This window comes from Pseudonaja textilis, chromosome 3 (assembly GCF_049901715.1).
Source record: "Pseudonaja textilis isolate UNSWEBS1 chromosome 3, rPseTex1.2, whole genome shotgun sequence".
NCBI lineage: Eukaryota > Metazoa > Chordata > Lepidosauria > Squamata > Elapidae > Pseudonaja > Pseudonaja textilis.
This window is the reverse complement of record NC_141992.1, coordinates 101,110,346-101,137,011: the sequence shown is the minus strand read 5'-3', so window position 1 is coordinate 101,137,011 and position 26,666 is coordinate 101,110,346. Positions and strand designations below refer to the sequence as shown.

The 26,666-nt window shown below is 41.5% G+C and overlaps 1 protein-coding gene across 1 annotated transcript in view; it reads left to right on the top strand.

The window, feature by feature from the left end:
• Window positions 1-22,782, top strand: part of TNN (tenascin N) — a 42,333-nt gene extending 19,551 nt beyond the window's left edge. The window contains exons 8-14 of the mRNA XM_087930478.1: window positions 3,367-3,497; window positions 6,588-6,720; window positions 9,838-9,989; window positions 10,981-11,077; window positions 13,528-13,695; window positions 15,117-15,280; window positions 22,527-22,782. Of these exons, the coding sequence (XP_087786604.1) occupies window positions 3,367-3,497; window positions 6,588-6,720; window positions 9,838-9,989; window positions 10,981-11,077; window positions 13,528-13,695; window positions 15,117-15,280; window positions 22,527-22,673 (992 nt within the window). The 3' untranslated portion in view covers window positions 22,674-22,782. The remainder of the gene's footprint in view (window positions 1-3,366; window positions 3,498-6,587; window positions 6,721-9,837; window positions 9,990-10,980; window positions 11,078-13,527; window positions 13,696-15,116; window positions 15,281-22,526) is intronic.
• The last annotated feature ends 3,884 nt before the right edge of the window (window positions 22,783-26,666 follow it).

Genomic DNA, 26,666 nt, shown 5'->3' with positions numbered 1-26,666 from the left:
CTAGCTGATGGCAGATAGATAGATCACTAAATGATTCTGTGAGCAACTCAATCTGCCTGCCTGCTTTGCCTGATTTTGGGTAAAAGTTGCTCTTTTTAAATAAAAAATTCAATATTTATATAAATATTTATAATATTTACATACAAGCCATGCCCAGCCAGTCACATGACCACCAAGTGACACCCACAAATTAGGCCACACTCACAGAACTAGTTGGTGGTCCTTGGGATCTAAAATTATGAGTTGGGTGGTCCCTGAGGTCCAAAAGTTTGGCGACCGCTATACTAAACCTTTCTATCTTGGATGAAAGAAAAAAAGAAATAGCTGGCTTCCCAGATAATACTGCTGGCTCTCAGTACCACCTTGGTATGTGCATAAATTTTCTCTTCAATTACAGATTCTGGGATTGATTCTTCTCTAGCTTCTCTGTTTCTTAGCACACATCCAAATAGCTGTATTAATATGCTACCTTCCAGTCCCTACATTGGCAGAAAAAGATGCCAATATAAATTGTGTAGATGACTCAGCCTTATCCTGCCTCAGCAAGAAGGCCCTTGAATGGTGCTGCCTGTATAGTTTCAATGTGGGACAAATTAAGACAGTGATTTGTGAGACGAGTTGCTAGGAAATTTTAGAGCTGAAAAACTATTCTGGAAATGGACAGTAACAAAGTCCTTGTTGTCCAGAAAACTACATGGATGTGTACTCTCCAAAAGGCAATCTTTTCACCATACCAGTTTGCTTCTTCTGAGACAAACCAAGGCAGCAGTGACAAAGTACATCAAGGTATGCACAGACAATGTAACTGGACAAGTGCATCAGAATCAATAGGAATTGTAAATCCTGGATGACTGCCGAGGTACGGATGCTTCTGAGAGCCCGGGATTCTGCCTTTAAAGCAGGGACACTGACAAAGAGGCCAGGGCAAACCTTTGAAGAGGCATTAAGATGGCAAAACAAAAATTCAAACAAAAGGTGGAGAACCATCTAGCAGACAACAACCCGAAGCAACTGTGGGAGGGACTGCAGCACCTAACTAATTATAAGGGCAGCACAAGGAAGACGGTTAATGCTGATGCCTCGTTGGTAGAGGAGCTGAACACTTTCTTTGTATGCTATGAGGTGAAAACACCTGACCTTTCTGTAACCCCTGCCTGCCAGCCTTCTAATTCCAAGCCACTCACGGTGAATGAACATCAAGTGAGAGTGGTATTGAAGGCCGTGAACCCCAGTAAAGCTGCAGGTCCAGATGGGGTGCTGAGGATTGTGGTAAAGACTTGTGCCGACCAATTAGCAGAGGTCCAGACAAGGATCTTCAACATCTCCTTGCAAACAGCCAGTGTTCCATCATGCTTGAAAGCAGCCACTATTATTCCAGTCCCGAAGAAAACAGCAATTAACTGCCTGAATGACTGCAGACCTGTTGCACTAACGTCTGTAGTGATGAAGTGCTTCAAAACCAGTGGTGGGTTTCCAAATTTTTCCCTACCAGTTCTATGTGCGTGCATGCTTCTATGTGCATGCAGGGCTCAAATACTGACCTCTGTCAAGGCTGGATAGCTGCCTGAAGTGTTTTTAAGCTCAGCTGGGGTGCAGCAATAGCGCGAATCAGCTGAGCTTCATGTGCACGTGCATGGTACAATTATGGAGCTCTGTCAACCTGGTGAGCTGCCTGGAGTGTTTTTAAGCTCAGATGAGGGGCAGTAATCCACTCTGCCATGCAAAGCAGCTGAGCTAAAAGACAAAGAAATATATGAGAGGTAATGGTGGGTGCGAGTGGGTGGGGCCAACCAAAGGTGATATTTGCCAGTTCTCTGAATCAGTCAAAATTTTCACTACTGGTATGCCAGAACTGGTCTGAACCATCTGAATATCACCTCTGTTCAACACCTTAGGTCATGCCTTCCACCGGATTTTGACCAATATCAGTTTGCCTACAGGGGGAATAGGTTGACAGACAACACCACAGCTACAGCCTTACATTCTGTAGCGAGCCATCTTGAGAAACCCGGAAACTATGTCAAGATGCTTTTCATAGACTATAGCTCGGCCTTCAATACCATTCTGCTGAGCATCCTTATCGAAAACCTGACTGATTTGAAGTTTCCCTCTTCCATCTGCGACTGGATTAAAAACTTTCTGATGGACCGGCCACAAACAGTGAGGGCTGCGTCATTCATATCTACCTCCCTGAAGCTTAGTACTGCCTCTCCTCAGGGCTGTGTGCTCAATCCCTACCTGTACTCATTGTATACACATGATTGTGTATCTTTCGACCCATCCACTGTGATCATCAAGTTCGTATGTGATACCACTGTATTCAGCCTTATTACAGGTGAAGACGAATCAGCATACAGGGGGGAGATTCAGAAATTATCCACATGGTGCTCAGAAAACAACTTGCAACTGAAGACAAAGGAGATGGTGCTAGATTTCTGGAAGAAGAGAGAGGAACCTGTCTGACTCCAAAATGAAGGGGGGCTGTGTGGAGAGAGTCTCCTCCTTTAAATTCCTGGAAGTCTATCTCAGCGAAGATCTCACCTGGAAAAACAACATGATCCAAGTGGCCAGGAAGGCCCAACAGAGACTCTATTTCCTCAGGGTCTTGCACAAAAACAAGGTGGAACAACAACTGATGACCTCCTTTTACAGGTCCACAATAGAAAGCATCCTCATCATGCTATGATATTCTGGCTTGACAGCCGCAGATAGAAAGACATTACAGAGGGTGGTGAGCACAGCACAAAACATCATGGGCTGTCCCCTGGTGACACTAGGTGAAATCGCTAGGGCTCGCTGCCTTAGAAAAGTGAGGAAAGTCCTCAGGGATGACTCACACCTTGGTCAGCACTTCTTTACTCTCCTACCATTGGGAAGGAGATATAGAAGCATAGCCAGTCATACAAACAGGCCAAAGAACAGTTTTTATCTATGGGCTGTCAGACTCCTGAATGCGAAATAACATCACAACTACATAGCACGATAGACTTGCAGGGCCGGTGCAATGTGCAACATGTTCACCTTGGTGCAATAGGACTGTGTGTTTGTTAATATGATTTATTGGGTTAGGGATTTTTTGTTTTCACTGTGAGTTGTATTGTGTTGGGGGGTGCACTAAGGGAGGCTCAGTCAATCTCATTGTACACATGTTGTGCTCTGGCAATAAAGGTTTGAAATAAGTATTTTAAAAGGAAGAGTAACTGTAGAACAATATAACTGTTCAGGGAAAAGAGGAAGATACATAGAACGAAGAGGAATTTGTTCACCTCCTCTTTGCAAAAAGGCAACATAGAATATGCATATAATTTCTCTGAGTTCTCATAATAGCTTTCTGAGTGTTTTCATGCTGGTCACTGGTTTGTCTAGATATTGATCCACCAAAGAATATCCGTGTATCAGATGTGACGCAGTCCAGCGGAGTAGTCACTTGGGTGCCCCCAGATGCTCAAATCAATGGCTATCTTCTCACCTATCAACATCCAGCTGGCACTAGTAAGGTAAGCCTGACAAATGCACTATATGGGAAATTGGTCAACCCAGCTATTAGGACATGGCAGACTTGCTTAAATCATTTCAGACAACAGTCACAACAACACATCTAGATTTGCCATAAATTAAGCCTGATTCTAATGTCTTTTTTTGTTTTCTTTTGTACATATATTTTGCACCTTGTTCTATAATTCTAGGCAGCTCATACTAAAACCAAAAGAATATGCAACTTAACCTGGTACAATTTGTTTAAGTAAACAAAACACATCATGTGGCCTTAAGACTTGATAAAATAATATGATTATTTCAATTTTTTTGTAAAAGTTTTTTATGTTTTAAAGACAAACACTAACACAAACAGAAACATAAAACCATCTTCCAAAATACAGCTGGTTGGTACATTTCTTTTGTGCAATGTCACAATATCAACAGTCTTCCCCTTCCAAACATATATTCATATTACATAAGTCAACTATATATATTATATTATATTGTATTATTATTGTATCATTATTAGACTCAACTATAAATTTACATAGTTCTTATTGAGCGAATCTAAGTTTTAACAAATCTGGGAACATTCAATTCATTTCATTATGTTCAATTATATAATATCAGTACATCATATTATCTTACATATTATACTATTCCTTTTTATAACATCATTTACTTCTCTATTTTCTTATCTAACCATTGATAAAATAAATACCAAATTTTATAATATTCTTTATCTTCTTGCTCTCTAATTGCTAGTGTCAATTTACTCATTTCTGCACAATATGATTATTTCACTAGTTATTCACAATTAGAACTATTCTAATTACTTCAAAATAAAAACAAATAACTATTCTATTTACTTCAAAATAAAAACAAATTATAGGGCAGGAAAATAATATAGAAGATGAAAAATGAATTCAGGCATTGGCATTCTTACAATAGCAACCAAGTAATGGCTTATAGAAACTAAGCTACAATTATAAGCAAATGATGCATTATGAAAAGACCCAGCACATTGGAAAACACAACTTTTCTTCCTGTGCTGGGCACTAATGCAAGAATGAGCAGCAAGCTGGATTTTTATGTCAGCTGCAAAAATCTGCAAGGAGGATGTTACATACAAGGTATGTGACTACAGGGAGACTGTAAGTTCTTGTTCCATATTAGGCATTGGCTAGTTCCCTTCTCTCAGCCCTAGGAAGCAAGCAAGTGACTTCTGAAAATCTTGCCAGGAAAACTGCAGGTATTAATTCAGTCAATCTCCAGGAGTCAAAAACTGACTTGAAGGCATAGATGTCAGGTTCAAACTCAGAGGCAACATAGTGAACTCCAATCAAGTTCAATCCTTTACTTATTTACACTTAATGGACAGAATCTTGCCAAACTAAATAACCTAGGTATATCCTGTGAGATTCAAGGGCGTGGCTGTCTTGAATCTGTTCCCCACTCCCCATCCAGCTTGGGACTGTGCAGTCTCTTAATCCAGGCATCTCTCTGGGGAAACTCTGCTAACCCTGCCACCATTGCTCCTGCAGGTGTACATTCCATCCCACAGACATGCATATGCTGCCGGGCTCTCTCTCTGCAGAAATTCATGCTGTATCTGTGGAGGATGCTGATATCCCTGATACAGAAAAAAGTGTAGGTGTGGTACAGAAAGGCTGAAAATGGTTGTTGCCATGCCTTCATGGTTATCTGTCATTTTATTCATTCATTTATTTCTATCCTGCCCTCATTATTTTTATAAATACTGTAACTCAAGGTGGCAAACATATTTGTAGTAGAGGGAGGCCCGGAGCTCTGGAACGTCAGCTGAAGGAGGAAGAGTTGGGAAAAGGAGAGGAGGGGCGTCTTTCTGTCAGGTTTTTGGTGAAAAGACTTTTGGTGAGAGAGTTGGCTGGAATCCTGAAAGGTGAGGTGGGAGGGGAGCATTTATTTCAGACAAGGTTAGAATTTAAGGAATTAGCATTTTTAGTTAAAATAGCCTTGAAGCTTCTAGTGAGGGAGGAAGAGGCGGGGAAAGAAGAAACGGAGGCTCTGTCACGTTTTGGTGGAAAGACTTTTGGTGAGAGAGTTGGCTGGAATTCTGAAAGGGGAGATGAGACTGCAGAGGCGAGTGGACCCAGACAAGTGGGTGAGTGAGTGACCAGAAGGGGCACCAGATATGACAGGTGAACTGACCAAGATGAGTGGGCAAGCCAGTGAATCACCAGAAGGCAGAGGCAAGCTGACTCAGACAAATGAGCAGGCCAGTGATCAGAGGGGCACCAGCCACCCTAGTGGACAGTGGAAGTGACCTGAGCTGGACGAGTGGAGGTGCCTGGGCAAGAGATCAGAGTAGACTGATGTCCAGAACAATAGACATTGATATACCTGGGGAGTGACTGTGTAGCGGGAAGAGCCTGGGTACTTGTAGAAAGGGGTGGGGTAGAGGAATCAGGATGCTAGCAGAACTTTTGGAGGTGGTGCTACATATCCAACACCCCTCCCTCTCCTATTTTTCCCACAACAACAATCCTGTGAAGTGAGTTGAGCTGAGAGACAGCTATTGGCTCAACATTGCCTGGCTGTCTTTCATGACTAAGACAGGACTAGAACTCACAATCTCTGGCTTTCTAGGTGCCTTAGCCACTAGGTCAAACTGTCATGAAGCATGAGGAGAAGTTTTTGCCTTATATTCAGTGTTCAATGTTATGCTGCAGACATACAATGTTTTATTACACTATCAAAAAGGCACCTAAAAATATAAAAGTAAATGTGACAAGCAACGGTGATAAAAACTGTGCATTCAAAAATGCAGCAGGGAGCTAAAACCCTAAAGATTGATAGGCTTTGCAAAATGGTTGAGGAGCATTCGTGATTCAGGAAATAAAAAAAGTCCCCTGTGTAAATGAGAATATCAATGCATCCTATTCTATTCACATACTGTCTGCATTTTAATGTTTCACATAGTTAAAGTACAGCATGCATTTTTGTCACCTGCTGTCTTCAGTGATGTTAGCCAGTCATGTAATTTCCTATTCATCACTGAGCTTTGAGGGAAAGCAGCACATAGGAATGGAGTGTTAGTGAAATATCAGTCTCTTTCTTCTTTGTGGCAGGAAGTGCAACTTGGAGCAAATGATCAAAAGTTTGTTCTAGAAAACTTGAGTCGTGGTACTAAGTACACCATATACATTACAGCTTTTAAGGGAGACCGCAGGAGTCGAACAGTGACTGCCTCTTTTTCTACAAGTAAGCCTTGAGAACTCTCGTACTGTAATATTTTGGTGCTATATATGTACCTTGTCCTTAAAAGGAGAACAAACTTGGAATGAAATTGAACTGGGATGAGTTTTGTCTGGAAGAACTTATAGTAAAAGATGGTTTGGAAATGGAATGTTAGTACGAAAATATGCAACTGAAAACCACAATAACAAAAATAATACTTATATATTTATTCCCCAGCATTTCATTACATCATAACAAATACAAAAAGACTTTTGGGCTTAGTATAAACTAAGCAATGTTTGCATTTTCATTTTGTAAGTTAGAACTCCTGTTTTTCATGTGGGAATATTATTGATCTAATAAACTAGTCTGAAAAAGTCCAAAATTGATAAAAGAAATAATCATCAAATTTGAAAAGCAGTAGCTATTCAGAAATAGGATGAAGGTTGATAGTTTAAAAAATGTCAGCATTTGGAGATTTCTATAGATTTGATAGTAATTCCAAGTGCCATATTCCTATTGTTCAGTTTTAATTTTATGAAATGTAAGTGTGGCTACTGTCCCTAAATTGGTAAATAATGATTCAAGATAATCGTGAAATATATATATATATATATACATATACATATACATATACATATACATATATATATATATATATATATATACATATACATATACATATACATATACATATATATATATATATCTGTGTGTGTGTGTGTGTGTGTGTGCGCGTGTGTGTGTATGTGTATCTTTGGTTTTTCGGGTTTTCTCCCGCGTAAAATTGGAAGTATCTAGGTGACGTTTCGACGAACTCTCATTCATCATCTTCAGGACATTCATCACCACAGACATGAGATTGACTTTAAAAATACCAGAACTATCGCCAAAACCGAACACTTCAACAACGGAATAATCAGAGAAGCCATAGAGATAGAAAAATGCCCACACAGCATGAATAAACGAGATGACACCTCCCGCCTACCAGCCATTTGGAAACCCGCCCTCATGAACAGACAAGTACCTAACATGAAGAATGACACCAGACCCACACCCACGAGGGCCACACAAGATGCTACCACCACACTTCCACGTAGAAAGCAGAATCACACCCACACAGAAGATGAGATGTGACCATGGACCAGAAGCCGCATCGCGGCTGCATCACTACCCGCTTCAAACCCCTCCGACCCATACATGAAGCGAACTGACGCCCACCATGAAGATGCGGCACGACCACAAATGCAGCAGAATCATAGCTCACCAGCTCAAATCCCCCAGCAACTAAGACTAACCTGAGCACAACCAAGCCCCCACCTGAACAGAACACACCCCCAGCCAATCAGAACACAGCCAACCCCCCCAACCTCAGAAAACACACACACACACACACACACACATATATATATATATATATATATATATATATATATATATATATATATATATATATTTAATAGATTAAATAAAGAGCATATAGTAAATGGTTAATGGTCAGAAAAAAGTATTTTAATTTCTTCATATTTGTTGAGGTAATTCCCCGTTAGGAGATTGAGTGCATGCAGGGAGACGTAGTGAGAGTAGGGAAGAATAACACACACACAGCACACAGATACACTGTACAGTAAATGTAGGTTTTTACTTCCAATAAATGTTTAAGCACAGTCCAAACAAGCAGTCCAAGTCATTCACAGGTAAGGCAGTCAGTGTTCCGTTCAGGGATATCCCAAATAACAAAGTCCAGTATCAAAAAACAGTTCAGTAACAGACTTACATCAACGATCAGTAACAGTCATTAGGAGGAACGGCAATACTCTCCAACAGAAGGAAACAGAGACTCACTAAGACTCAAACACACACTCCAGAAACACCAGAACAGGAACTAAACAACCCAGGTTTCTGGCTCCATCTTATGGCTGTTTGATGAACCACACCAATTACACTTTTAGCATTCCCTTAAAGCGACAGTATTAAAATGTCTATTCTGGTTTATATATTTTCCAACCCAACTATTAGGTGACTTACATTCCTAATAATATTTATACTTTGAAAGTATAAACACATGAGAAACACATGACATGTGTTGAGGTATTCCCCATTAGGAGAATGAGTGCACTCAGGGAAACATAGTGAGAGTGGTGTTGAATAACACACAACCAGCACACAGATACACTGAATAGTAAAATGTAAGTTTTACTTCCAGTAAACGGGTAAACAAAGTCCAACAAACAGTCCAAATCATACACGGTTAAAGCAGTTAGTATTCAGAACAAACAGTCCAGGGATAATCCAAAAATGAAGTCCTTTTCTTTACCAGTATCATAAACAAAGTTCAGTAAACAGAGTTTGTGAACAGTTGCAAGACTCACAGCAATTCAAGCAGAATGAGGATCAGGCAAAAGGCAAAAGGAAATGCAAAAAGGAACAAATCAGGTTTCTGGCTCCATCTTATGGCCGTTGGAGGAACCTCAGCCAATCACAATTACAACACTCTCTTAAAGATACAACAGTATTAAATGACTAACCTGGTTTATATATTGCCAACCCAACTGTTAGGCGACTATCATTCCTAACAAGATCCAAAGACCATATTGCCACTAAATGCCACTATTTGTGCCACTAAATATAGGAAAATATAATGGGAGAAGAGTCCAGTTCAGTTCACCAATTCAGAATGGAATGGAATTGAATGGAGTGGAGTGAAGTAGAGTGGAATGAAATGGGATAAGACTATAAGACTGAATAAATGACAGTTTTGTTATTCGAAATTTAGCCAAGTGTCTTTCCCTGTTTGGAGAATCAAAAGGAAACTTACAGTTAAAAGAGGATACATTTTTAAAAAATAGCACACTTATAAGTAGAAAAGCACATACAACTCTCAATGACCAAATAACAGCTCTCAAGCAGTCTTATCATTGTTTAGCAGTTTAGACTTGCATTTGCGCAGATTCATGCCCTGCTATCTTAGTGTTTATTTTCTTTTTCTCTGCTGTTAATGAAATTTATCCAAATGTCTTAGTGGCTTAGATAGTTTCGCCTCAGCATTCGTTTGCCACTAGGTTGTTCAAAGACTTTTCTGTATTTCTATCTCATCTTTGAATTTAATAATGTCAGCTCTTATTTGCTTTGCTCCTGAAGTCAGTTTGCATTATCCCTACCCTGCGGACTGCAGCCAAACCCAGCAAAATGGTAATTCTATCAGCGGCCAATATACCATCTACCTGAATGGTGACAGCAACAAACCCCTTGAAGTATATTGCGACATGACCACTGATGGAGGGGGATGGATAGTGAGTGTTGTTTTCATTACTTTCAAAATATTATTAATTTTAGCTACTCCCAGTATAGGTAGTCTTTGTTTAGCAACCACAATTGGGATCAGCAACTTGGCTGTTAAGTGAAACTCCACTTGTGCTTATGATCTTACTTCAGCTTCGCTTTGCTGTACAGACCTGCAAAATCATAAACACAAGGATTGGGTGCAAAGTTATTTCTTCATCACTGTCATAATTGTGAATGGTTGCTCTCTGAGGCAGTCACTAAATCAGGCCCACCTGAACTCTTTGACATTTTTCCTGCATGGTTATCACAGTGCTGATATTGCAACCAACTAATCTGGAAACCTGTGAAGACTTTAATTTTAATTACAGACAGTCCATTATTCGTCATGAACCTCCATTGCTGACCTTCTGTCTTAACTCATGTTCTTCCTGATTCATAGTTTAATATGGAATCTGTGATTATATGTGTGTGTGTGTGTGTGGGGGTGTATTATAAACACAGACATACTTTGAATTTTTAAACGGGCGCAGCTCTCTTTTTTCTCATTTTTAAAAACTTTTGGTACACACAAGAGCATATTAATTGGTTCTCTACATAAACAAATAATCTTAATGAGACCACATGAAAATACCTTGTTAGTTGTGAGTTGGTGTACTGTATGTGTGTGCTTTTATAGTCATGAAACATGGAAATGAAAAAGTAGGCTGAAGATATTACTTAAAACTGTAACTTAAATGTTTAAAGAATTGGATATCAAAGGAAAAATAAAAACGGATAGCTTACTTGATATTATGATTGCCCCATAAATGAAATAGTATCATCTGGATTTCTCAAATTCAAGGAGAATTTCATGTGTAATATTGTGTAACTTCTTCTAGTCTATTTATATCTGCTAGATTATGAAAAGACATACCTTCAATTTTCCTTCTCTGTTTGATACTATATGTAGAATTAACATTCAATGAACCAATTTTTATATGCTTCTGCCTGCTTTTATAGATGATTCAGCGGAGGTCCACAGGGCAGCTGGATTTCTCTAAGAGATGGAAGAATTATGTTGAAGGCTTTGGAAGTACTTCTGGAGAATTTTGGTTCGGTACTGTTGCTTTTTTAACATAATTCAAGATGGATGTATAGGCTTTTAGAAGAACCACTATTAATGCAGAAATTCTAATTTAAGGATTATACTTTTCTGATGATGGGTATCGAATCTCCACACTACTCCTTTCATGCCCCGAGTTCTTAGAGTCTCAATACTATAGAAAATCTTCACCTAACAACCAGTTGCTTAACATACATTTAAAGTTATGATGGTCTCAAAAAAAGATTACGACCTATGCCCTTTGAAATTGATGGCATTTTAGGCACATTTCAACCAGCTCAAATTTACAACCAGTTCCAGCATTCTGTGATCATATGACCATGATTCATGACTTGTTATGCCATCCTTTGACAGAAAACAGCAAAAAGCACTCATTGAATATACTGGATTTGCTTAACAACTATGAGGTTCACTTACCAGCCATGTATTCACTAAACAACTCTTGTAAAACCAGTTGAAAAATCAAATCAGATTATGTAGTGACCAACTTAACAACTACAAAGACTTATGAACTAAATTCCGAGCTTGATTCTGATTATAAGTCAATCATAATGAAAAGGTTGGGAAGAATAACTATAGTGTGCTAAAGTAGGCTCAGATTCTAAGAGTTTTACTTAAAAAAAAACATTGCATTTAGTACTATCTGGCTGTACAGTATGTAAGGACTCAGCACCATAGGTCATGCTTTGCAATGCTATAGAGCAGGGGTGTCAAACTCACATTGTCACGGCGTTGTCATGTGATGTATCAGGACTTTCCCCCCTTTGCTAAACTGGGCGTGGGCGTAGCCAGCACATGACGCATCCAGCAGGCTGGGAGTTCGACAGCCCTGCTATAGAGAGTCATAACTTTGTTGAAAATCATTAGCTAAATGGGAATAGATGGTGATAGTTGGATTGTGATGGAATGTGCACCTGCAGGAGCAGTGAGGGAGAATTTCGGCAATGCAGCTTGAATGCAGAGGGAAAAGGTTCGGGATAGCCACACCTTAGAACAGAGGTGTCAAACCCAATTTCATTGAGAGCCGCATCAGGGTTGTGTGTGATCCCAGAGGGCCATGTGTGTGTGTGTGTGGGGGGGAGTGTGGGCATGTCCATGGTGGGCGTTTCCAGGTTGGGGTGTCCATAGTGGGTGTTTGACACAGGCTCAAGATACATTTTTTTCCTTCTTTCTTTCCACAATTCTTTACTAAAACCATTTTCCTATCTCTTCTACCAGATATTACAGGCAATCATTTATTACGTACTCTTCATACTTCATTGAACTTTTTATTCCTAAATTTATACCCCATTGTTTAAGTAATTGCTTTTCCAGGCAGAAAAGCTATTTATATTGATGTATTTTTATTATTCAACTAATAATAAAAATACAATAGCACAAATAACATGATAATACAAGATCTAACAGCAGAGGTAAATTTCTAGGATAGTAAATAGAAATGGCTGTCAATTATAGATTGTTGATTATACATTTAAATGGACCATGGGTCGGTCCTTTGATATTTTCAGGTGGTTATAGCTTTAGTTTGGCAAGACTCTGTCTGTTGGGAATAAGGACTGAACTTGATTAGGATTATGCTGCGTCATATCTGGGCTTAGCCTGACGTTGCTTTAATGTTCAGCTTATAGTTTTTAAAGTTTCCTACACTAAATGTTATCTGTAGTTCCATCATAAACTTTGTTAGAGAGCATATAAATGGATATATAAATTATAAACCAGTTTTATTATCTTCTTGGAAGAGTATCTTCTCTCTCTCCCTCCCCTCACACACACACACACACACACACACACACACACACACACACACACACATTCTTAGAAAGGGAAATTGAAGTATTTCTATTAATGAACTGATATAAAGTGACATGCAGTTAAATGATTGTATAATATTTGTTTATTGTATACAAATAGCTCAATTTTTATGGAAGAATTCTTACTTTACTTAAAAATGCCTTGAATATAATAGTTTTGTCAGGTTTGCCATTGCATCATCCTGTTTTGCTTTGATGGCATCCTGCCATAAAAGGGAGAGGGAGGAGTAGGGGGATATCGGGAGGGGGGATGAGAGGAACCAGAGGTGCCAGCCCAGAACAGAGCTTGAGAGATTCAAAGATTCCCAAGACACAAGCTTGGGAATGGAATGGGGAATGCCCAGCCAAAGAGGTGTCAAAATACGGAGCTGTTACTGAAACACCTAATCTGAACCTTATTGGACACCTCCAAGATGATCAAGGTGGGGAGGGCTTGGGAGAAAAAAAAAATACCAGAACTAAGCGGGAAATCCTCAGATCTGGCTTTGCTATGCTGTAACCACTTGGCATCAGTATACCTTTCACTATAGATAGAAGCAAGGATCTTTCTTTCCTGAACACCCAAGCTGGGACAGGTCTGACAAGTTTGTTTGGCAGCCTACCTTAAATCTGACTCTGGAATGTTTCTTGCAGGTCTAGAAAAACTGCATAATCTCACCAAGTCTGCCCACCTTCCCTATGAACTGAGGGTGGATTTACAGACTCACAACGAGTCAGCCTATGCTACCTATGACTTCTTCCAGGTGGGCTCCAGCAGAGATCGATACAAGCTGTCTTTGGGAAACTACAGAGGCACTGCAGGTAAACATTTCTTTTATTTTATTTTTTAAATAAAACTTTATTAAATTTCAAATAAAAAAATAAAATATAAAAAAAAACCAAATCAGGGTGTGTGTGAAATATTAGAGGGAGAAATGAGAATGGAGAGTGAAAAAGCAAAATCTCACATCTGTCTGAGCAGCAACCAATCTTTCAGGACTTCCTGAACTTATTATATTCAAGGACGCTTTGGAAATGTTGTGTGTCAGGGATGTTTTAGCAAGTAGCTTCTGTAAGGAGATTATATGTGCACTAATAAGAAAGCCTAGGCATAAAATTAAAATTAAAAATATATACAACAAACATTCACCACTTAGCAGCATGCCCTTGCATGCTGCTTACACAGTATGATGGCATCTCCTGTTCCATTTAATATAATTAAGAAACATTATAGTCAATCAAAAACATTGACTTATCTGGAAAATATCTATACTTCCTTTTGTCTTCCTGACAAGCAAAAACAATTCCAGAGTTTGAACAACAATAAGCAAATTAATGTATTTGAAACCATAATATTTTCACTGAGAAATACTTTAGCCAAGGTCAAGAAATATATTTACATTTCTTTGCTCACAAACATGCTTACACCCTTTTTGGCTCCTTCTATCTCCCCACTCTTGTCCATTTCCTTCTCTGGTTCAAAGCAGATAATGTACAAAAAAATAAATAAGAACATCCTTTGAAATTTTATCCAGCTGTCAATTTCTCAGGAATCAGGAAAGGAAAAAAGGAATCAGATGAGGAAAAGCCAATTTCTGAAGCTGAGAAATTCTGCTGAAGGCACATTGGTTTTTTATTGCCTCAATAAAGGGTTGCAGTTAGTCATTTTCCAGTAATTTTAAAACTGGGGAAAACTTTCATGTTGTCAGCTTGATGATATCTGGTGGAGGAAAAAAACTTGGTCCTGAGATACATTTTAAGGCTAAGCCATTCCCTGTCAGCACCATTCAACTTAAGATGTGTATGTGTATTTATAGATATTCTGTATAAAGATGCCAACCTGGTTCATTGCTTTACACTATTTAGCCTAAGGAACATATGCGTATTTATAGGTATTCTGCATAAAGATGCCGGTACTTTGCTTTGCAGCATGACAGCTTCTTGGTTAATTATTCTTAATAAGACAAATTAGAAAAAAAAATCTTGATTGGTGCCTGGGGGCAGCAAGAGAGGTGACTGCTGAACATTTGTGCTTATAGGTAATGCACTGAGAAACCCAGGATTAACTCATATTAAATTATGCTCTGGCAAGATTTTATATCTGTAATTGCTTGCATGTTTCTGTGTCTGTGTGTAGAGGCATTGAAAGGTATTTAATTACATTTCTGCCGATTCATGTCAGTGATCAGAGGATTTCTAATGTCAGAAATATCATGATTCTAATGCTCCCTTTCTCTCCTAAGGGGATGCCCTGACTTACCATAATGGTAGGAAATTTACAACCCTAGACAGGGACAATGATATAGCTATTACCAACTGTGCTATAACTCACCATGGTGGCTGGTGGTATAAGAACTGCCACCTGGCTAATCTCAATGGGAAGTATGGAGAACACAAGCACAGTGAGGTGAGTCTGGTACATATCTTTCTAGATTACATGTGATAAATTTCAAGAATACGCAAATTACTGTTAATACTTCTCCTTGTGATAGTTACTAAGTGTTTTAGACCATCTTAATCATTTTATGAAAGGAGAAGAGAACTTTTCTACTATTATTTAATTTTGAAATAATACAAAGAACTCTTTGTATTAATCCTGCAACCTTTATGCATTTTTTAAAAAATAATCAATGACTCTATTTAACAAACTTCACTGCTTATAGTGATCCCAGTTAATCTGGTAGCAGATTCTAAAAATATTGTAAAAGTTTTTTTCATCAAAATAAATGTGTAAATAGCCAACAATATTGTTAAGTTTGAGCAATGAGAGGCTGAACCAGAGCATGAGTGCAACAATACTTTATTATAACAATAAAGGGCTGACCGTGCTTGCCACGCCTGGAACTGGCTCGCAGCAATCAGCAACTGGTTGGACCCTGCAGCCTGCTTTTATAGCTGGCTGCTGGGGGGAATCAACCAATGAGGAAAAGGGTAATAACGCCCACACAAAGTGAGTGGACCTGAGTGAGAACTCCTAGAGTCCTCAGGACATAACACCCCTTCCCCCCAGATGCGAACATGCATAGTCCTTGAGGTAGACGGGGGGTTTGTGTTGGCGCCCGGAACGGCGCAGCTCGGGAGCATTGTCTGTCTGTTCAGAATCAGTCTGTGACGGTTGAGCCGGCAGTGTGTCGCCAACGCGCTCATCGGATTGGGCATCCTCGGGACTCACAGGGTTGGATACTGGGGGCGAGTTCCCTTGGGCCGGATCAGGCTGGTCAGCTCTCGGGGCGCCGTTGTCCGAGTTCGGGCTGACCGGAAAGGCTGTTGGTGCGGACTGGACGTTGGGTGCGATGAGGCTGAGAGGCGGATGAGGCGGTCCCCCTTCGTCTGGTGATTCTGGATTTCTGCTGGCAAGGGTGCTGTGGCGCCTCCGCAGTTGGTCTATGTGCCTCCTCCAGACGCGACCATCCTCCAGCCTGACCCTATACGATCTTGGCCCGGTAATGGCGATGACCACGCCTGGCATCCATAGTGGGTCCCCGGCGAAATTCCTCGCGAATACAGGCTCCTGTAACATAAAATGTCTAACCCCCGAAGTGGAAGCAAGGGGAGAGTCAGGGCAGTAATGTGGGTGAAGTCTGTCCAATACAGTCCTCAGGCGTCGGCCCATCAGGAGCTCCGCTGGGGACTTATTGGTGACTGAACAGGGGGTTGAGTGCTGGCTCATCAGGAACCGTGAGAGTTTGTGGTGCCAGTCATCCCTGCTGAACCTGGCGAGGGCTTCTTTGGTGGTCCTGACGGCTCTTTCTGCCAACCCATTACTGGCAGGGTGAAATGGGGCTGTGAAAATGTGGCGGATGCCCAGGTTGGCAGCAAAACGGCTGAACTCTATAGATGCGAACTGTGGGCCATTATCGGAGACGATGGAGTCGGGTAGCCCGTGCGTAACGAACAGGCGCGTTAACACGTTGGTGATTGCTAGTGTGGTGGTCGTGGATAGCTGTGCTACCTCAATCCATTTGGAATAAGCATCCACGACCACTAGGAACATCTTCCCATGCAAGGGGCCGGCCAGATCAATATGGATTCTAGACCAAGGGCCGCTGGCGCTCTCCCATCTGGTAGGGGTGGCAATGGGGAGAGCAGGACGGGATTCCTGACAGATGTTGCAGGAACTTACCCAATTGACAATGTCCTCGTCTAGACCCGGCCACCATACGTAGCTGCGTGCTAATGCTTTCATTCTCACGATGCCAGGGTGTCCTTCGTGCAACGCCTCCAGGATTCGGGTACGCAGCGAGGTCGGAATGACCACTCGAGTGCCCCATAGTAGACAACCCTGCAAACTTGACAGCTCCTGCATGCGAGTCTTAAATGGAGTTAATTTGTTATCAACGATGCCACCTGGCCACCCCCTCCTCACCCAGTCGAGCACCTGGGCGAGCGTTTGGTCTGCCTTGGTTTTGGCGGCGATGTCAAGGGCGGTGATGGGCAGGTCCAACTGGGTGATCTCGAAAATGGCGTTGACAGGAGCGGGGTCTTCAGCTGGAGCGGGTAAGGGGCAGCGACTGAGAGCGTCGGCATGGGACAGTGTTTTGCCTGGGCGGTGAATAAGTTTGTAGGAGTAGGCCACTAGGAATAGTGTCCACCTTGTCATTCTAGGGGAAAGGACCTGAGGGGTCTGTTTGTCCCCGGCCAGTAGGCCCAGGAGGGGCTTATGGTCCATAACCAGTTCGAAAGAATGGCCAAAAAGGAATTCGTGAAACTTTTTCACGGCTGCAACAGCTGCTAGGGCTTCCTTGTCGATCTGGCTGTAATTGCGTTCCGTGGCCGAGAGCGTTCTTGAGAAAAAGGCGATGGGAGCCTCGGCGCCATTGGGAAGTCTGTGACTAAGGACCGCCCCAATTCCAAAAGGGGATGCATCTGCTGCCAGTACTAAAGGAAGGTTAGGGTCGAATTGGATAAGCACCGCCTCTGATGTGAGTAGCGATTTGACGGCGTTAAACGCCTGGTCTTCTTTGTGCCCCCAGTGCCATGGTGACTGTTTGTCCAATAATCTGTGAAGGGGTTCGGCTACTGAGGCTTTGTGGGGCAAGAAGGATGCGTAAAAGTTCAGCAGCCCCAAGAAGGCTTGCAGCTCCGTTTTGGAGGTTGGAGTGGGAGCCTCGTGGATTGCCCTGACCTTGGACTCCAGGGGGTGAATGCCAGAGGCATCAATTTTATAACCCAGAAAGTCCACCTGTCTAGTGGCAATGGCGCATTTTTCTTTTTTTAACTTGAGGCCATGCTGTCTGAACCTCTCTAACACTGCTCGCACTCTCTGGAAAAGTTGGGGTCTGTCCCTGGCCGAGACCAAGATGTCGTCGAAGTAGGGTACTACACCAGGGAGGCCCTGTAAAATCCGTTCCATGAGGGACTGAAAAATCCCTGGGGCAACACTTACGCCAAATTGGAGACGCTTGCATCGGAAGGCACCCCTGTGCGTGACGATGGTCTGGAGTTCCGCTGTTTGGTTATCAACAGGGAACTGCTGATACGCTTGAGACATGTCCAATTTAGCGAAAATACTGCCCGGCTCGAATGTGTGCAATAAGTGCTGAATGACGGGCACAGGGTAGGCGCTAACTTGTAAATATTTATTGATTGTTGTCTTGTAGTCCGAGCAAATTCTCAGGCTACCATCTTTTTTGAGGGTGTGACGATGGGCGTCTCCCACTTGGCGAAATCTGTTGGCTCAATGACCCCTTGTTTTAATAGTTTATCTAATTCAGCGTCTAGTTTTGGTCGAATAGCAAATGGGACTCTCGCGGTTTTAGTCTGATTGGGACTGCCTGGGGTCAACTGTGAATGAGATGGGGTTCCGTTATAACACCCCAGCTCTTCGCTGAACACATCTGCGAAATCAGCGAATAAGGAGTCAGTGTCTAAGGTTGAGACAGCATGGACTCCTGTTAGCCCTAGGCCGAGGTGGGGAAACCAATCGAGCCCCAATAAGGTGGGTAAATTGCCGTTAACTACCACTAGAGGTAGGTGACCTTTAAAAGTTCTAAAACTGACAAAAACTTGCCTCTGCCGATCACAGGAATGGTCTTCCCCTGGTAGTCCTTCAGGCCGAACTCGCATCTTTGAAGCCGAGTGGTAGATAGGCTGGGGTGAAGTCTCTTGAGGGTGTTCCATGAAATTATTGAGAGCGCTGACCCTGTGTCAACCTCCATGTGGCACGGTTTACCTTTTAGGGAAACGGAGAGAGAAATTTTACTAACAGTGTGGCAAGTACGCTTGGCAAGGCGGTGCGTGCGACAGTTTAATACTTGCCTCTGAGGTCCCGAGTGCGAGGGAGGGAGTCTGTGTGCAGCGCTTTGGGGGGTTTGGCAGACTCTCGCGATGTGCCCCCTTTTATGGCAGTTGTTACAGGTGGCTCCTTTAAACTTGCAGGTGGCCCTTTGATGCGATCCCCCACAGGATAGGCACAGTGTGATGTGCTTGGGTGGACCGGTGTTTTCTTGTTTGGCCCCTACCTGCGGCCGTTTGTCGTAGGCGAGGTGGTGGACATCGTTTTCGTCGTTGAGGGTTTCCTCTGCTACCACCTCCTCGGAATGGACTGGGAACGATGCCAGCTTGGTGCTTGGGCCCTGTATTTCGGTGGCTGAGTTCGTTGCCAGCTCGGCTGCCAGGGCCTCCTCGACCGCTTGTGCGAGGTTGAGGTCTTTTTTTGCTAGAAGGCGCCTCTGTAGGTTGTGGTCCTTGACCCCACAAACTAATTGATCGAGGAGCATGTCCTCCAGGTATGTTCCAAACCCGCAGTGCAGAGCTGCTGTTCTGAGGGCGGCCATATATTGATTGATGGTCTCCTTACTCGATTGCTTCCTCATACGAAAAGTGAACCTCCTGGCGATCTGTGAAGGTCTGGGAGCGTAGTGGTTAGTGAGGATCTCAAGCAACTCGGACCACGGGACGTTTTTCAACTCTCTAGGAGCTACGAGTGCTGTGGCAGTATCGTAAACGGTGGCTCCGCAGTAGATTAGGAAATAGGATTTTTTCCGATGCTCTCCCGCATCTGCCAGGCCGACCGCATCGATGTAATGGTTGAAACGGTTCTTATACGATTCCCACTTCTCTTCGTCTGGCTTGAACGCCGGGAATACTGGGTTGGAACTCATGGTGCTGGGAGCGGCTGGGCTACCTGTGGAAAAAATCTCTCTGGGGACAACGGGCGCTCATGGGTTGCAAGTGAAATCAGCTCTGGAGAGGGTTTTTTGCTATCCTCTCTTTCTCTCTGGGTTAACCACGTTGGCTGTTAGCCGTTGGAGGTGTCTAGATTCGCGCCAGCATGGGCGTTAGTGACTTACTACAGCGCTGCGCTGTGTCTCTCTTGGTTTGAAATTCAAATGACACCCGTTTGAATTTCGCGCCTAATACTGAGCGACTGCGGCTCGCAGCGCTTCGCTTTACCCGTAGCTGGGCTAACAAGCGGCTACAGACGCTTCTAACTTTTGAACCAGACCGCTCTCTCTGGCTGCGGATCAACGTTCGCTCTTTTTGTCGGCTGGCCGCTCTCTCTGGCTGCGGTCAGCGTTTCTCTTGTAGTCGGCCGATCGCTCTCTCTGGGTTGCGGATCGGTGACTAGTGACTCAGCAGTTGCATGGTGCTTCTGGTAGCCATCCCATCCTCGTCGCCAGTGTTAAGTTTGAGCAATGAGAGGCTGAACCAGAGCATGAGCGCAACAATACTTTATTATAACAATAAAGGGCTGACCGTGCTTGCCACGCCTGGAACTGGCTCGCAGCAATCAGCAACTGGTTGGACCCTGCAGCCTGCTTTTATAGCTGGCTGCTGGGGGGAATCAACCAATGAGGAAAAGGGTAATAACGCCCACACAAAGTGAGTGGACCTGAATGAGAACTCCTAGAGTCCTCAGGACATAACAAATATCTTAAAGGTCATTCCTCCGTTTTTTTTTTTTTACATAGGAGGGAATGTCTCTTTTAAAGATATGGCTAATAAATTAAGATTTAAAAATGAAACGTTTTTTCAGATCTATTTTTATTTGCATGGATGATATGTATACACATTTAATTTAAAAAAAAATCAACTGTAATAATTATATATGTTCAGTAACTATTTAATAGAAGAAGAACACTTTTCCTGTCGACTGTTGAAGAGATTGATCTAGCACTTCTTGATTAGCTTATATTATAAGACATCTGTTGGGGAAAGTTTATGAGCTTCTATTATTGAAGCTCATAAACTCTGAAGGTGCCTTAAAAGTCATCTAATCCATTGTTTCTCAGCCTTGGCAACTTAAGATATCTCAACTTCAATTCCCAGATTTTCCCATTCAGCATGCTGATTACAGAATTCTGGGAATTGATATCCACACATCTTAAAATTGCTAAGGTTGAGAAACCATGATCCAGTCAAACTCTTTTCAGTGTGAAATCTACAATTGTACTATTTCCAATGGCTGCTCAGCCTCTGTTTAAATACTGCAGTGAGTCTCTTCACCCCATTTTTAGGGTACTTGTTGCAATGTTGAGCAGCTTTTACTGCTTTCTTATAACATTATGAAATTCACCTTTTGGGTTTTTTTTCCCCATTGTTGTAAACCTTGTTCTTCTGAAGCAAGAGATTGGGTCGGTTAGCAATTATATTTTTTTGCTAAAATATAGGACTCCTTAAACTATTTCAGTTGTTTCATCCATTCCTCATAGGTTTAATTCCATTCCTTTATTTTCAACCTTTTCACCATCTTTGTTGCTTTTTTTGAGAAATATTATATGAAAGTATATGAGTATATGAAAATTGTTTTTAAAATGTGTTCAGAAGTAGATACAAAATCTCAAACATGTTCTGATTAAAATCAAACAAAAATATTCTGAATTACCTGCACTTAATCCCAACTGAAGTACATTAATACTTTTAGCTATTGTGTCACACTGTTTAATTACATTCAAGCCAGACTTTTCCAGTCTACTGATCTTCATTTGCTTCAGATGCTTCAATTTGTTAAGATACTTCTGAATGTACAATCTGCTTGTTAAATTTTCAAACTTGGCCTTTCCCATCATAGTCTAACATCTTAGCCACTAAACCACGTTGCCTTTCTTTGCTGTATTTCAATCATGCATTTTATCCCTCAAAGTCAAAAAGGTGCCTGTAATATCATACAAGATATATTGTAGTCGACAGTCAATTTTTTTCAGTTTGATCCCTACATACTGAAGGTTAAGATGCTCAGACTGTGAAGATCCTATTATTATGTACCCAAAAATGAAATCACAGCTGCTGGTTCTTTAGCTGGTGGTGGCTTTCATATGCATTGAACAGTAAACCAGATGTTTAGACTGGATTTGCCATTTTTATCCACCTATCTCAAATATGCACTTTCCTGGGACTGTATGACTGTGAGCCCAAGCAAAGATGCTGCTTCATTAAGAGATACTGATATAGTGGAAAGGCTGCACATCCCTCATCACAAAGTAATTTATGTGAAGTGCCATGTAATTATAGTTATTAGTGGATCAAATGAGACAATTTATCAGTCTGTCTTAAAAGATTTTTATACACAAAATACATATGCAAAACCTACAAAGTCCTAATAGTTGAATATTGATATATTTGTATTATCACTATAAAGTTTTCCACATTTGTTTATAGATTGAAAAACTTGATCTATATAAAATAACTAATATCCTATTTTTTATTTTCAGGGAATTAATTGGGAGCCATGGAAAGGTCATTTATATTCTATCCCTTACACTGAAATGAAGATACGTCCACGTTCACATAGCTTTGAGGCAGTCCTGAGTAGAAAACGGAGATCTCTTGCTGTGAAGGGGAAGGAGACTAAAGTTTAAAAGTCTTCTGGAAATGCTGTGTTTGCCAACACACAGCAATGCATGATCATGTAACAGTGTGTCAGGCCTTTTATGCACATTTTGATATAAATATAATCATATCAGTTATTTCAAGCCTTCCTTAGAAATATTTTCTGGTTTGATTTGTTGGGAACACCACAAAATATGCATTACATCTGTATCACTTGCATTAATGTGTCTGCATTACTTATAGAAAAAAGCTACAGATTCTCAGATACATTCTCAAGTGGTGGAGGAGGTGCTGGTGCTGGTTAAGCTCCCTGTGACCATAATGGCTGCTTAAGGTTGAGAACCCTGTTCTGGTTTTCATTATCCCTCTGTATATGATAGCAAAGTGACTTATGCTACTCAGTTGCCTTCACAAGACCAGGTAGGCTCAGGCATTAAGTCAGCTTGTCTGCCTCATTGGGTGATTCAGTTTTGCAAAATCTAAAGTGAGGAACCCCAGTATTCCTTTCAGGAAGAAAAAAAATCCACCTGAGCTGTTTCCATTTCTAACAGGAATAAAATCATGCAAGTATTGTTTGGAAGATCAGTTTTTGACCTTTCATTGGTGAATCTGTCTTTCTACCATTACAAAATGTAGGTTTAATTCTGAACCTTATTGCAAGTAAAACACGTCATGAAATATTATTTCCCCCATACAAAACACTGCCCTCTTGAAATATCTCTCTCTCTCTCTTCTCTAATACACACACACACACACACACACACTCAGATGTATTTTTATTATAACTACAAAAATATTATTGATCCAGAATTACCTCAAGGTAAGATGGGCAGCCAATACATTTTAAAGTTAATTAATTAATTAAACAACTACTCTTAAATTAGATGTTCTTCAGGTATTTTGGATTTCAGATACCATTAGCATCAAGAGATTCAGTGTTGACCATAGATATTGTTATATTTTACTTTATTGGTAAAACTATATTGCCACTATTGTGTGTTATAAGACCCAGTGCTCTTTCAATTTTGCTGGCTGCTTTTGCCACATTAGAACCAACTGGATGGCATATGTGTGACACAAAGTGGTGAAAAACTTGATTTTCAATCCAGCAAGAACTATCACAGATGCGAAGGCAGAGTAATACTCTACCATTTAATTCTGCTTCTTTGTGCAAAAACCGAATGTGGCAACCATTTGTGGACAGGGCAGAAATGATGGCTGCCAGACAAACTGTTGTGTTTTGCTACCTTACCAGGGTCTGCACAGTGTTGCAGAAGTTTCTTGACATTGCAGAAGGTTTCTGCAGCATTGAGAGTAGATTTGGTTAAGGCAGCAGAACAAAGCAGTTTGTCTCTGAATCTAGGCCATATAGTAGTGATCCAATTTTGTGGATAGGAGAAAATGGTGGCTGCTTCTGGAACCATGGTATAAAGCTGCACAAAGAAGTAATGTATTTCAGTGCTCTGGATGGATTTGGTGCTTTTCAAAAAGTGAGGAGGGAGTTTGGCCTGGTGGGGAAGGAATCAGGCCTAAAGCCTGGTGTGTGTGTGTGTGTGGGGGGAGAGACCCAAAGGGGGTGGGACCCAAGGGGCAGGAGGTGGAGCACAGAGTGTTTCGGAGTGTGGAGGAACTTTGGGAGGCCAGGGCAAGTGGCCCTAGCCTGTGCTAGGCCTCCAAGGGCCTACCCAACCCATGAGGTACCCCATTTTCCACCTAAAGACCCTGGGGTTCATTTAATGACTCACTGGGGAGAGCAGGGATTGGGAGGGGGTTGTTAGGTGAGATGCTTCACCTAACAACCATTACAACATGCAACCATAGTGGGCAGGCTCCACTATGATCATATCTCAAGGACTACCTTATTGCAACCCTATTGTTTTTTATTTAGATTTATCATTAAATTCATGAGGTTTAAATTTTTTACAGTAGTAATAGATCTAGTACTGTGGGATTGTCAGTTACACCCTAGGCTTCCTCTGTGATGCACGACAATTGGACATGCATCATCCGATCAGTTTAAATCATAATATCCTTGCATGTCTTAAATTTCTTATATAGAAGACTAAAATTCATAGTCAATAAGGAATAAATTCCAAAGGAGATGGTCATTGCTTATCTACACAACATCTCCAGATTAAAGCTTGAATAGAGATCTATGATAGAAAGGGGGCATATGAGGCACAAGTAGTGTAACATTAAATTAGTGGCACAGATTATAGTGGCAATGCTGTGTTGGCATTACTTCACGAGAAATAATGTTGCATGAGTACATTAGTTTCAGAGAAAAAGAGGAGGTAGCATAATAAGTGAAGGTGGACAACTCACATGTGGCACTTAAAGCAAAGATAAGGTTACCAGACCTGGGCTTATACCACTATATGTAAAATCCATTGACAGCCAAGTCTTCTGTATCTCTTTGCTGCCATTTAATTTTGGACTAGATTTCTGCAGCCCAAATAGGGAAAACCTACTGAATCAAACAAGGGAAATGTCTAAGTTTTTAGAACAGAACATATAATTGTCATTCTGAGTTCTTTCCACTCTTAACATTGGAAAAAATATAAGAAATATTGAAGCACATATAATCTTCGTTTATCTGTTGATATTTTTGAAGTTCCATTTTATATAAAAAGGTATTTATGTTAGTTATAAGTACGATATCAAAATCAATTATTTGGCCAGTTGACTTAGCATGCTGTTCTTCAGGGCAATATAATGGTAAAAAGTCATAGCATATTAATATACTCTATTAATTGCAAGGCCATTCTCACAAGATGCTTAACCTAGGCAACTACACATTCAATTCCTTTAGCAATGGTTTTCATAGTACACACTTCTGACAAGAATTCTACTTGGGGAATACAGATACTCTATCTGTATATAGAATATACTCATTTTTTTCAGATATTATTGAATGCACCAGACTGTTGGCAAACTTCATGAACTTGCTAGAGTCTTCCCATTGTCCAGATACAGAGCAATAAGCTTGCTAGGGATCCAGTCAGGGTATAGGAGGTGTATTCTCTGCTGCTGTCTTCAGCAATGAATTTTGTAATCGAGAGGCTTGCTTTTTCAGCCGCTTTGTAAGTTTTCTTGGAAGACGAAATATAAAAAATGGGTCTGATGACTTGGTTTAGGTCAGGGATTGCCAACCTTTTGGACCTCAGGGACCACCAAACTCATCATTTTAAATTCCGCAGACCACAGACCCTGGGAATATCCCCAAAAAAGTCTGCAGAAAAATTTCCCACCCCATTTTTCTACCTCGATCATTCTTTGTTTGGGATCGCAGGATACCATCTCCAGCTCCGTTCTCCGGGAGAGAGAGACTTTTGGCTTCATGCAAGGAAAGCAGCAGAAGTCTTTCTCTCCCCCAAACTCCGCCAGAAATGAGTCTTTGTGAGACTTGTCACACTGGCGCAGCCTCTTGGAGCAGGATGCCTTGCAGAGTCCCAAAGACTTATCTCTGGCGGAGTTTGGGGGAGAGAAAGAAAGACTTGTGCTGCTTTCCTTGAGTGCAGCCAAAAGCAGAAGGAAGAAGCAGAAAGAAGCAGCCTGGCAAGTTCCCCCCATTTCCCCCCTCCCCTCACTATGTGTTGTTCGCAATGCGACACAAATCTTGTGTTCACACAGGCCATGTGGGTGGCACAGCCTTGTGTTAAGCCTGGATTAATTACTTTGGGGGGTTCTTTGGGGGTGACATTTCTCTGCGGACCACCAGTGGTCCCCGGCCCACTGGTTGGTGACCACTGGTTTAGGTATCATGACTGGGTGGAATTTGTGTAAGCTCCTGGATGATTAAGTGTGTTTGCAGAAATTTCTGACTGGGCCAACAGTTCCCCTTTTGAACTTCTACAACACAATAACCCTAAGTAGGTTATGGGAGGAGAACCTGTGTGTGTGTGTGTGTGTGTGTGTGTGTGTGTGTGTGTGTGAGAGAGAGAGAGAGAGAGAGAGAGAGATGAACTAGAGCATGAAATCTGGAAAGCATCTGGCAGTTCTTGGCATGTTATGCATAGAAC